The 12,356-nt window shown below is 38.8% G+C and overlaps 1 protein-coding gene across 1 annotated transcript; it reads left to right on the top strand.

Moving 5' to 3' along the window:
* Positions 1-4,998: 4,998 nt before the first annotated feature.
* Positions 4,999-11,445, top strand: LOC120295948 (L-type lectin-domain containing receptor kinase IX.1-like). Its single transcript, XM_039317576.1, has 4 exons — positions 4,999-5,359; positions 10,082-10,149; positions 10,221-10,287; positions 10,340-11,445. Exons 1-4 carry the CDS (start codon positions 4,999-5,001, stop codon positions 11,443-11,445), a joined length of 1,602 nt encoding a protein of 533 aa, XP_039173510.1.
* Positions 11,446-12,356: the final 911 nt, after the last annotated feature.

The raw sequence follows: 12,356 nt of genomic DNA, 5'->3' as shown, positions 1-12,356 counted from the left end.
ATCGTGTGTCCACGTATTAAGTATCACAATCCAGTTCTGATCTTCGCTTTTAGTTCAAGGGCCTGAAGGCATGCCATGCATAAGTGTGTGAAATGACTTACCGAAATGGAGACGTTAAGCATGCCGAGCACGAATTAAGGACACATTTGAGCATCAATCTAGTACCCAACTTGGCTCGGGAATGATATATCTCGATATCGCACCGAGACCATGATAGGACCAACCCGTCATGACATGTTCACCTACCCAGTACCAGACTTGGCTTGGGAATGATATGCGTTAATACCGCACCGAGATCATGAAAGGACTAGCCCGTCATGACATGTTCACCGACCTAGTACCAAAGTTCGCTTTGGAACAATATGCCTTGATATTTGGTCATTGTTTTTACTACACCGGGCAAGTTCCAGATGGTAATTGATTGGGCCTTCATCCCTACCCTTTCACCTCAGAAAATATGAAATTTAAGTATTTTTTATATCAAGATGTTTAGAACAACTTTCATGAAGGAAGTTTCTTTAAATTCACACTACAAAAATCTGTGTAAAATTGGCAAATTGTGGATGTCTATTAATTTCGAAAATCAAAGGTGGCAATCTTAGTTGGGAAAAGGAGATGTCCCACTTGATCAAGAAGTATTAATTTTTCGAGCATCCTTATCTCCCAATTTTCCAACTAGGTCCTAGGTTAACTTGGACACTTCAACTCGGCATTAAATAAATGGAAATCAAATAAAATTAATTTGCTCTTATTTTGTCTACGAGGGTTTGACTTGCTTACTCATTCTTCCAAATGATTTGTAGTCCATTTCTTGGCCTCAAGATCTCCTTCTTAGTTTAGGGTTATAACTAGGCTAGTCTACAAAACATAAGCCTTTACATTCATCATCCCCATTTAATGCTTTTAACACTTGTTCACACTCATTTTCTAGGAAAGTTTGACAAACCTAAGGTCTATCTAGCTCAGCCAACCAAAATGAGGGTTGAAATCGAGGATGTTACATGCACTGTCCACACATAACCAATCCATGATCATCCTTCGTGTTCACAATGGTGTGAGATCAGTCCAAAACTAAGCCTCGTGATCGAAAAGCCGATTCATGTCCAATGCATAAATTCAGTGTCCATGTACCAATTAATAAAACATCATGATAGAAGCCAAGCTAAGACTTACCGACCCTCATACCCTAATTCTCATGGCTTGGAATCAAGGATGTTACAAAAACTATGAAAATAAGCAATATCAGGTTTCTTTACTCATTCAAACATAACTAGCTCTATGTTGACATCCGAATCATAATAATTCAAGGAAGATACATGGCGTATTTTCGACAGATCGCTGCAAACTATCTCGAAGAATCGATGATGAAAGGGGTGATTACCATCGACCGTATAAAATTGGCGATAGGTGAGAATTAACAAAGCTGATCGATTGTGAACTATATGAAGAAAGTTGAAGTAGAGACAGAACCGAATGATAACCACCAATGGATAAGATTTACCTTCTGTATGAGCCTATAAAAGCCCAAAGTGAACATGTTGTATGGGAGCTACCATCAATAACACTTAGCAATTTTCTCAGCAATTTATTTTATGAGTTTACTTTACCTGTATTCTTTATTGTTTAGCCTAGTTCTTGAGTAGCCATACCAATTGTTTCCTGTCCGAATTGCCATAGAAATCCAATTGAATTCAAGAAACCAAAGATTCCTTACTTTTGTAAAAGATCTTTTGCCGACGACCATTTTCGGTGAAATACTGTGTTTCTTGAAGAGTGCAATTTTTCCTTTTTACTGCTCATATTTGTTGAGGAGTTCCAGGTTCTGAAAAATTTGATCAAGACCTTGTTCTACGCGAGTCCTCAGAAAGTTGGGTTTCAAATTCAAAGCCATGGTCGTGTCAAATAGAAACAATAGAGAGATTTTTCTCTTTTTGAACCTTTTTGAAAAATAAGACAAATTCATGAAAGCCTTCACTTTTATGGACAACAAAGAAAATTCACGTGTATTAACAGAAATCGGTAAAATTATCCCACAAAAAAGTACTATCAATCTAGTCCTAAAAGTTTTAATTTGGCCAATTTAATCATAAACTTTTTGACAATTTGTTATTTAAGTTATTTTGGTTAATTTTAGTTAGAAATCACTAACGTAAACATTGATCATTCCATGTGACAGGATCAGCATTGACATAAACAATTTATATAATCATAAAAAAAAAATGAATTTTTTATTTTTTAGTTTTTTCTTTTTCTCTTTCCTTTTTTTGTCATTGTGCCAGCAATGGTCACTAGCAACCCTTGGTGTAGTATCCTAGTGATTTTGAAAGTTATAACTTCTTGTGAATAATGATTGTCAATGTACAAACTACATGTTACATTTAGATCAATAACCACTTACCGTAGAAATGATTATTAAGCTATAAATACCGCGATTATCATTGTAAAATAAATGATCACATACGCAAGTTGCCGGTGTATATAATTTATTGTCTTTTCATCAACATTTATTTGCCATTGACTTTTAGTATGTATATTTTCTTTGCATTAAAATTCTATAAATACCTTCCCCTGATTTTGTGGCCCGGCCAAGGAGTAGTGCTGAACACTATTAATAAATTATCTGTACCGTTATTTTATTTTATTTTTGTCGGTGCTACTCTACTCGTATCTTTTAAATAAATAATGGTATGGTTAAGTTTAACGTATCAAGTAACATTTGTTTTTTTTTTTTTTTTTTTTTGGTTGCTAGAGGAACCGCTTTGGCCGACAGCCGCCACGTAAACCCCTAGGTGTCACTATCGGGGAAACCACCACCCCGACGCCACGCTTAACTCACCACACAGTGCTTCAGCCTCCCTACTTTGCAGGGGCTTCGAACCTTGGCCTCCTCGGTGGAGGGCAAAGGATCTACCATTCACGCTGCAAAGGCCGGTGGTTATCAAGTAACATTTGTTTTTTGGTCATAAGTGTTCCAAAATGAGTGGTACTCTTATCTTTTTTGAATTAATAAAATTCACGTTCCAAAAATAGTGTGGATTATACAGTGTGAATTACGAAATAACATTTTCCTTGTATAAAAAGCCGGATTGAGCATTTACTACTCCTTGATTGTTTACAAATGTTTTGAAAGTGTGCTATGCAAAGTATTGTGAAGTAATAGTGATCCATAGAGTGATAGCATATCGATGGGGACTTTTCGAAGTTTGACTTTTGGATATAGTTTGAGACTGAGTCCTTTAGTGAAAGGTTGGTCATGTCATCCCCATTTTAAATAAATAACACTATGGTTGAGTTTAACGTATCAAGTAACATTTTTTTTGTGGTCATAAGTGTTCCAAGATGAGTGGTACTCTATCTTTTTTGAATTAATAAAATTCATGTTCCAAAAATAGTGTGGATTATATATAGTATGAATTACAAAATAACATTTTCATTGTATAAAAAGCCAGATTGAGCATTTACTACTCCTTGATTGTTTACACATGTTTTGAAAGCGTGCTATGCAAAGTATTGTGTGAAAGAGCTAGTACGAACACCTAGAGGGGGATGAATAGGTGTTAAAAGAAATTCTTGCGGAAACGTTTGTAAATACTCTTTCGAGCTGGAATCTACAAAGTAATGGACTAGAGCAATTAAATAATTTTACGAATGAATAAAAGAGTTAATGAAAGAGAATAGAAACACAATATCAAGCCTACGTCCACTCTCCCGTACTGATGGTCTACTGGCTAGATTTCACTATGAATCAAAAAAGATTTTACAATCTCACATCCTTAATTTTACAGTGTAGAAACTATACTACACTCTTCCAAAGTCTCACAATCGTTTGCTCTCTCTTTTGAATACAAGTTAAACTCGACAATTGAAATAACAAAGAACTAGGAAGTTTCAGATTTTGAAAATTTTCTTTCACCCACTTCTTCGAACAACTTGAGGGTCTGCCTTAAATACTCATTTATGCCTTCTCAACTATTAACAGTTTCTAAATGAGTTCTTCCAATCTACCCGTTGGAAATGAGTTCTTCCAATCTACCCGTTGGACAGAATCAATTAAGGAGATCTCAAGTCGTTTTAAGAATGTGACGAGAACCCATTAATCCTGCTCACCCATACAGTCAGGATCTTGGTTTCCATAAGTAGAACCTTCCAAGTATACTTTGTCTTTCAAGAGATCTGATTATCTGAATTGATTCCAATAAGAATAATTGATAATAAGGTGCTATATACAACCATAAGATCTTCCACAATCCATACGAACCAAATCCTTGAAGATAAACCCGCATCTTGATAAGTTTTCACTCTTCGGTTTGGAACCTATCAGTGAGGACATACTTTAAGATTAAAGTCTAGCAGTCTTCAGACTTTGACAAAAGAATCTAGAGTTTTTCATACTATAACACTTGAGTCTACAAGTTTTCAGACTAGACTTTTGGAAATGTTTTGTCAGCTTCAAAACAGTCGAGGAGTTTTCTCTAACATTGTGAAGTAATAGTGATCCATAGAGTGATAGCATATCGATGGGGATTTTTCGAAGTTTGACTTTTGGATATAGTTTGATACCGAGTCCTTTAGTGAAAGGTTGGTCATGCCATCCCATTTTCTACTAGGATTTGGGGTGTCGAAAAAGAATAGTAATTGGAATGATGTGAGCAATGAGCATAGAAGCGTCCAATACTTTGATAAAATATATGATCAGGAGCTTTGTGCTTCATCAGTTTACAAGAGGACGGCGAAAACAACGTAGAAACGGAGGCTAACTAATCAAGATGTTCGTGTCTTGTTCTTCTTCTATTCTATATAAATAGAGACATCTTGTGAAACCTACCAATCATCCAAAGATCATAGTTCAGGATGTCTCCGAGACAATTCATTCTCGCACTCCTGCTCTTGATTTCTCTGGAGTTGACACACGCAACAATATACCGAATCGACGACCATTCCTACAAAGTCCCTAGAGGAAACAAATATGCCAAAGAATTGAACATCGGCTACCAGGTAATGGTTCTATTTGGCGCTACTCGAGCAGTTTTGAGCACGTTCAATGAAACAGATAGCGAAGGCAAGAAGTACGATGTGGTAACTCTCCTAACCAAGAGCTTCAACAACCCACTCACGGTCGACAGTACTAAAGGCAACCTCATCCGTTTGAACGTTGATTATCTCCAATGCTACAGAGGAGATATACAGGAAGAGTTCGTCGGAGTGGTGTACCACGAAATGACACACGTCTGGCAATGGACCGGCAATGGTATGGCCTCTAGAGGGCTTATCAATGGCATTGCCGATTATGTGAGATTGAAAAGCGGGCATGCATTTAAAGGCTGGCCGAGGAAGGGCTCAGGATCAAGATGGGACGACGGTTATGTAGTCACGGCTTATTTTCTCGAATATTGCAATGACCTAAAGCACAATTTTGTTGCCGAGCTCAATGCTCTCATGAAGGATTCCTACTTGTTGGGAATAGCGGATCCCCGAAAATCGGATTCGACACCGAATCGAACCCCTAAATCAATGCGGAAGACGAAGCCCGGGAAAACACGTATCACCGATCGTAAAGCACACCACGGATTCAAGCGTACCTTGTTAGCCACATATTAAGCACCGACACCGTTAGAGGAAGAGAAACTTGATCCTGTTCGATCCGAGGAGGCGAAATCCTTCGAGCGTCTCACTAGTTTCGCTTTGAAGAACAACGAGAGAGAGGGAGAGCATTGAGAGAAAACGTACGTCTTTTCCTTTAAACAAAACGGTGTGTTTTTCTCTCTCTCTCCTCCCTTTTATACCTATCTCCTTCCACGGGCCCTATTCCCGTGGGCCGGGCTTTCTGGGCCCAACTTGGGCGGACGGGCCTTAAGCCCAATACCAATAAAGCCTTCATCTCCCACTCGCATATGGTGGGCCGAACAGTATTCTCTTTACCTCTCTTCAACATTCATACTGGTGAATAATCCGTGCGACCATCATACTTTGAGAGCTCGTTACTATACATCTATTAGGAATATATAGCAGCTCATAATGGGCGTCACACTCCGAGTAGATTTAGTATGCAGTACCCTAGATCGATCGATCACATTTATATCTCCCTTGATCTCTTTTAAACAATGATATATATATTTTATTCACAATTATAATTATCACAAAGACAGTCATAATTGGTCGACCAGTGAATACAAAACCACAATGTGATTCTCCAAAATCGATCTTCATCTTTCCTTCAAACTCTCAATTTCAGTCCAGCTTGCTTTTCTAGAATTGCCCAATTAGATCGAATCATCTCATGACCATTGGCAACATCCTAAGATAGCAAACACAAAATAGAAATCTTGAGAATAAGTAAGAGTCATGAGGGGACTAAAAATTGAGGAACTCTTTTCCTCAAGAGTCTCACACGTCATAAAAGTTGAGATCAAACTTTTTGCCACTCTTATTGGTCGTCTCATGCATACGTAATATGAAATATGTATTACTGTATTAACTCCTTTCCCATGGAGGGTATATCTACACCTTTCAATACCGTACAGATGATAGTTCAGACATACCCAATGTTTAACTTGAGTTCATGTATCTACTCTTTTTACAAAATTCATCAGAACTCACATCTGGCATCTTAGACGGATAAAGTAAAATATGGGGGGTATTTTACTTTCGGACATAGTAAGTATTATGTCATCATCTTAACAATCAGTTAAGGCAACATACGTATTTTAAGCTTGAGATCTCGATTATCACCTAGATAATAAGCTTAAAAACAGTATCATCTCTATTTATCACACAGTAAATAGAGGCGATTACCCGTGTGACTGGGCTAATCTTATATCTGTCCGACATACTTCTCAACTTAAAATAATGCACTGAGTATTAAGATGCATAAAGATCATACAAAGATTCATAGGTATTAATAATGAAACAACACAAGTTCATTTGATGTGAACAACTCTGGGAAATTACAATATCCAGTACATCAAACTCTACGTAATCCTAGAGATTTTACATGACCATAAAACACATCTCTAAGTACTGGCTTTGTCATAGTATCTGCTACCATTCTATGTGTAGATATGTACTGTAAGTTCACATCCTTTCGTACAACCATATCTTTCACAAAGTTATACTTGGTATCTATATGTTTGGTCTTGCCATGATATTTTGGATCTTTGGTGTACGCTATAGCTGCTTGGCTATCACAGGTTAACCAACAATGGATTTGCAGCTTTTCATTAACACCTAAATGATCCAAAAATCTCTTAAGCCAAACTCCTTCTTGTACCACTGCTGATAATGCCACGAACTCAGCTTCCATCGTGGACAAAGCTATACACGGTTGCTTCTTACTGCTCCATGATATGGCGCCATTGTTCAGTAAGAAAGCAAATCCAGAGGTAGATTTCCTTTCATCTAAATCTCCTCCCTAATCAGCATCTGAATAGCCTTCAAGTCGCAGATCCTTTCCTTGGTAATTCAACTTGTAATCAGCAGTTCCCTTCAGATACCTCAGTATTCTCTTGACGGCTTTCCAATGTGCTGGACCTAGATTGGATTGGTATCTACTCACCATTCCAACTGCAAAACATATGTCGGGTCTTGTACACATCATAGTGTATATCAAGCTCCCAACAGCACTAGCATAATTTGTTCCTTCTCTCGTGGAGTCCCTGGACACAGTCTGTGGCTCAATTCTTCACCTTTTGCAATAGGAGTGTCTATGGGTTTACAGTCTTGCATACGAAATCGTTCAAGAACCTTATTTATATAGGTTTCTTGCGAAAGAGACAACGATCTCTTCGAACGATCTCTCGAAATCTTAACTCCAAGAATGTATGCAGCCTCACCCATATCCTTCATCTCAAAGTTAAAAGACAACCATCTCTTGACACTATTAACCAACTCCATATTGCTTCCGGCAATCAGTATATCATCAACATACAATGATATGATCACAAATTGATCATTGGATCTTTTGATATATACACAATGATCATCATCAATCATTTTAAAATCATATGCCATTATGGCATTATGAAAACGTATATACCATTGTGTTGATGACTGCTTAAGACCATATATCGACCTCAAAAGTCGACATACTTTTTCTTCTTGGCCTTTCACTATGAAACCAGCAAGTTGTTTTATATATATATCTTCCTCTAATTCTCCATTGAGGAAAGCAGTCTTTACATCCATTTGATGTAATTCAAGATCCAAACTTGCCACTATTGCCAGAATAATGCGAATCGAGGTAAATCTCACTATAGGAGAAAACGTATCTTCATAATCAATTCATTCCTGTTGATTATACCCCTTCGCCATAAGGCGGGCCTTATGCCTTTCTATCGAGCCATCAGCTTTATTTTGAGAACCTACTTGTTCCCAATAGCTCTGCGTCCTTTTGGAAGATCAACCAGTTCCCAGACTTGGTTTGATTTCATTGACTCTATTTCCTCTTCCATTGCATGAATCCATTTTTCCTTACTATGGCATTTCAGAGCCTCATTGATATTTCTTGGCTCATCCTCATCTTGTGGAGCAACCATAAAAGTTTCCCCTTCAATGTCAAAATGTCGATGGGGAATACTTTGGCGACTTGTTCGCCGTATGGGAGATTGTACACTTTGCACATCATTCCCTATTATGCTCCCACTTGGATGAACTCCACTAATATCATTATCTTGATCCAAGGTCTCAAATAGGGAGTGATCTTCCCCTATTTCGCCCTTCTTAGGAAACTCATCCTCTAAGAATGTGACATCCCGTGATTCAAATTCAGTTATACTCCCACTTTCCTGCTCACCAATGAACACATACTCTTTCGAGTGTTCCGAGTATCTTATGAAAATACTCTTCTTTCCTCTGGGACCCAATTTCCCAAACTTGTGAGAGGACTCATGTGTATAGGCAGCACAACCCTATGGCTTAAGAAAACTCAAGTCCGGTTTTCTACCTGTCCATAACTCATATGGAGTGGAAGTAACTGATTTGGAAGGCACCCGGTTAAGTATATACGCAGCAGTTAACAATGCATCACTCCAAAAGGTGATAGGCAAGTTAGCATGCGCCATCATGGACATAACCATTTCCAGTAGGGTTCTGTTTCTTCTCTCCGCAACACCATTTTGTTGAGGAGTATATGGAATAGACAATTGTCTTTCTATTCTTTTTTCTTCACATAATTTTCTGAACTCATCAGATAAATATTCTCAACCTCGATCGGATCTCAATGCTTTTATTTTCTTGTCTAATTGATTCTCTACCAGGTTCATAAACCTTTTAAAACAACTTATTGCTTCAGACTTATGAATAATCAAATAGACATATCCGAATCGAGTATAATCATCAATAAAAGTGATGAAATAAACAGCCCCATGCCTTCCTTTCACATTCATTGGACCACAAACATCAGAATGGATTAAATGCAAAGGAAATTCAGCTCTTTTTTCATTTTCCAAATGGTTTCTTTGTCGTTTTCCCTTCTAGGCAATGCTTACATATGGACAAATCGACTTTTTCAATATTGCCCAACAAGCCCTCTTTGGCTAGTCTATTCATACGCTGTTGGCCAATGTGACCAAGTCTAGCATGCCACACATTCACATCATTATCATATTTACTAGGAGACGTGAGAAGGGAATAACAAACATTAGCATTAACATAATCAATATCTAATACAATAAATCCATCCAGAAAATAACCACAACCATAGTAATTTGTATCCAAAAACAAATTCACACCTCTACTATAGAAGTTCATATTAAAACCTAATTTAACCAATATTAATACAGACACTAAATTCCGACAAATCTCCGGAGCATACAACACATCATGAAGGAACAAAGTGCGTCCACCACGCATATTCAATTGGCATGTGCCAATTCTTTTCATTTCAGCTCGTTCGATACCTTTAGAAATGTACAGAATGTTGTATTGGATCCAGACTGTTGTCATGTTGGTATCGATGTAGGTAGCTTGATTTCTGTCAATCACACTTGTGTCCCGTGGGTAAAGTACAGCATACTCAACGGTGAACAACTTCATGCTCAGGTGACATTTAATTCTACGGAAAAGAATTTGAGTGTTTTTTTCGCAGATTCTAGTAATAATTCGACCACACTCCACTATCATCTGGCCAACCTGACGGACAACTTGCCAGAATGGGTAAATTTCGGTTTCTCAGCAGCAACGGGAGCATATTTCGAGTCTCATACTATTTTCTCATGGAATTTCAGTTCCACTCTTCAAGTCCCCGACACACCAACGGGTGGTACGATTCAAAGAAAAAAGAACAGGTCATGGGTATGGGCTATCTTAGGTTTAGGCTCTTTTGTCTTGGTTCTCCTCGTTGCAGGATTTGGCTGGTACCGTTATTGGCCAAGGAGAAACAGAAATGGTCCAAATGGAGAAGATGATTTTCAATCAATTGATGAAGGATTTGAACAGTCCAGGGGACCCAAGAAATACTCCTTCGGCATGTTGACCATGGCGACAAACAATTTTGCAGGTGCCCGGTTGCTTGGGGAAGGGGGCTTTGGCAGAGTGTACGAAGGCCAGCTTGCCGATGTGAATGCTTCTGTTGCTATAAAGAGGATCACTCCAGAGTCCAAACAAGGCCCAAAGGAGTATGCGACAGAAGTAAGGACCATTAGACACCTTAAGCACAAAAATTTAGTGGAACTCATCGGCTGGTGCCATGAGAGAAATGAGTTCCTCCTTGTATATGAACTCATGTCTAATGGCAGCTTAGATTCTCATTTGTTCAAAGAAAAAACGCCATTGACATGGGAAAAGAGATACAGCATTGCTAAAGGGATCGCATTAGGGCTGAAGTACTTGCATGAGGATTTGAAACAATGCGTCGTGCACAGGGATATAAAGTCTAGCAATGTCCTGCTCGATTCGGAATTCAATGCGAAGTTGGGAGACTTTGGCCTGGCTCGGATAGTTGACCATGTGAAGGCGCCACAAACGACTCTATTGGCTGGGACCATGGGATATTTGGCTCCTGAATGTATCTACACGGGCAAGGCAAGCAAGGAATCCGATGTCTACAGCTTTGGAGTTGTCCTCTTAGAGATAGCATGTGGAAGAAAAGTTATCGAATCGAGAGCACCAGAAGACCAGGTCCAACTTGTCAGGTGGGTTTGGGAGCTCAATGGAGTTGGTAAGTTAAAGGATGCAGTGGATCCGAAGTTAGGCAAGGATTTTGATGTGAGTCAAATGGAGCGCTTGATGATCACAGGCCTCTGCTGCGCTCATCCAGACCCAAAGGTACGGCCTCCCATAGGCAGAGTACTAACTTTTCTGAACTTTGACGCTTCGCCTCCTGTTCTCCCATCGAAATTGCCAGTCCCAACATATCTTGCACCTCCATCTCTACCAATCGAGTTGCTGAACACTATGTCCTCCCAGAAATCTTGCAGTTCGTCTTCTGCCTTTCTTTCGAATGAGGAATGAGTTATAGGGTTTTATAAAGTGTGTATTCTGACTGATATTCCATCATTCCTTTTTGTAATTTTACATATATATCTGCACATTTTTCAATTAATGGTTCCCATTCACTCTTTTACTTTTGGACTTTCATATTGATTTAAAGGCATCATTGGATTATATACAGAGCATATTCTGTTTCAGTGGCTATTACTCGTCTCGAGTCAGGATTTCCTAGTGGGACCTCGCATGACGGCCTGGGTAACGGCGACTGCAATGATTTTGCAGTCAATAACATGAATCAGAAATCAATGAATGCTAATAGCAAGCCTGGAAACTATCAGGAGACAGCAGAAGTAATCTGGTGGGTTGCTTGTTACGCGCTCGACAAGTTTTGTAATCCGAACTTTTGATCATTTCATGAACTACAAATTTCCGTTCTGATCGATACTCAACATTATCTGTGTCTAATTTAATCATATTTACCGGACATGTTTAACCAGTTCCAAAGACTAGTTACGAATTGGCCTATAACCAGCAGGTTTCAGTTCTCAGTCCAAGGGTTCTGTATTGATGTAGAAGTGTAATCATCAATTCTTAACCGTAAATGTAAATGGCTGATACCAATTCATCGTGACTATTTCTTTTCCCAGAGACGGTTCTAAATCAAGTTTAGCCCAACGGGACGATTTTCATCATTCCAACACCGCGAAATGCAGCTATTTTCCATGTCAAACATCCACCAAACGTCATCCTCTGCTTCCTGTATGAAGTAGATGCAGTTTCTCCTACACCACCCCTCTTCACTCACCAAGACATGGAAACAACAATTAGCCCCCATGAAAAGTGCTCAATCCCCGATACTACTCGCTCTGCTCCGAGAGTAATTGTCAACGTTGAGCCTCAGAACTTCCACATCATCCACAACATTCACTGTC

This window comes from Eucalyptus grandis, chromosome 7 (assembly GCF_016545825.1).
Source record: "Eucalyptus grandis isolate ANBG69807.140 chromosome 7, ASM1654582v1, whole genome shotgun sequence".
NCBI lineage: Eukaryota > Viridiplantae > Streptophyta > Magnoliopsida > Myrtales > Myrtaceae > Eucalyptus > Eucalyptus grandis.
This window is presented reverse-complemented; position numbering and strand designations above follow the sequence as displayed.

Excerpts from the sequence above, each read along its gene's own strand:
- LOC120295948 (XM_039317576.1), top strand. The coding sequence starts at position 4,999 with ATGGTTCTATTTGGCGCTACTCGAGCAGTTTTGAGCACGTTCAATGAA. Across the intron at positions 5,360-10,081 it reads AGGATCAAGATGGGACGACG|ATTCTAGTAATAATTCGACC; the intron begins GTTATGTAGTCA and ends TTTTTTTCGCAG. Across the intron at positions 10,150-10,220 it reads CGGACAACTTGCCAGAATGG|TTCCACTCTTCAAGTCCCCG; the intron begins GTAAATTTCGGT and ends ATGGAATTTCAG.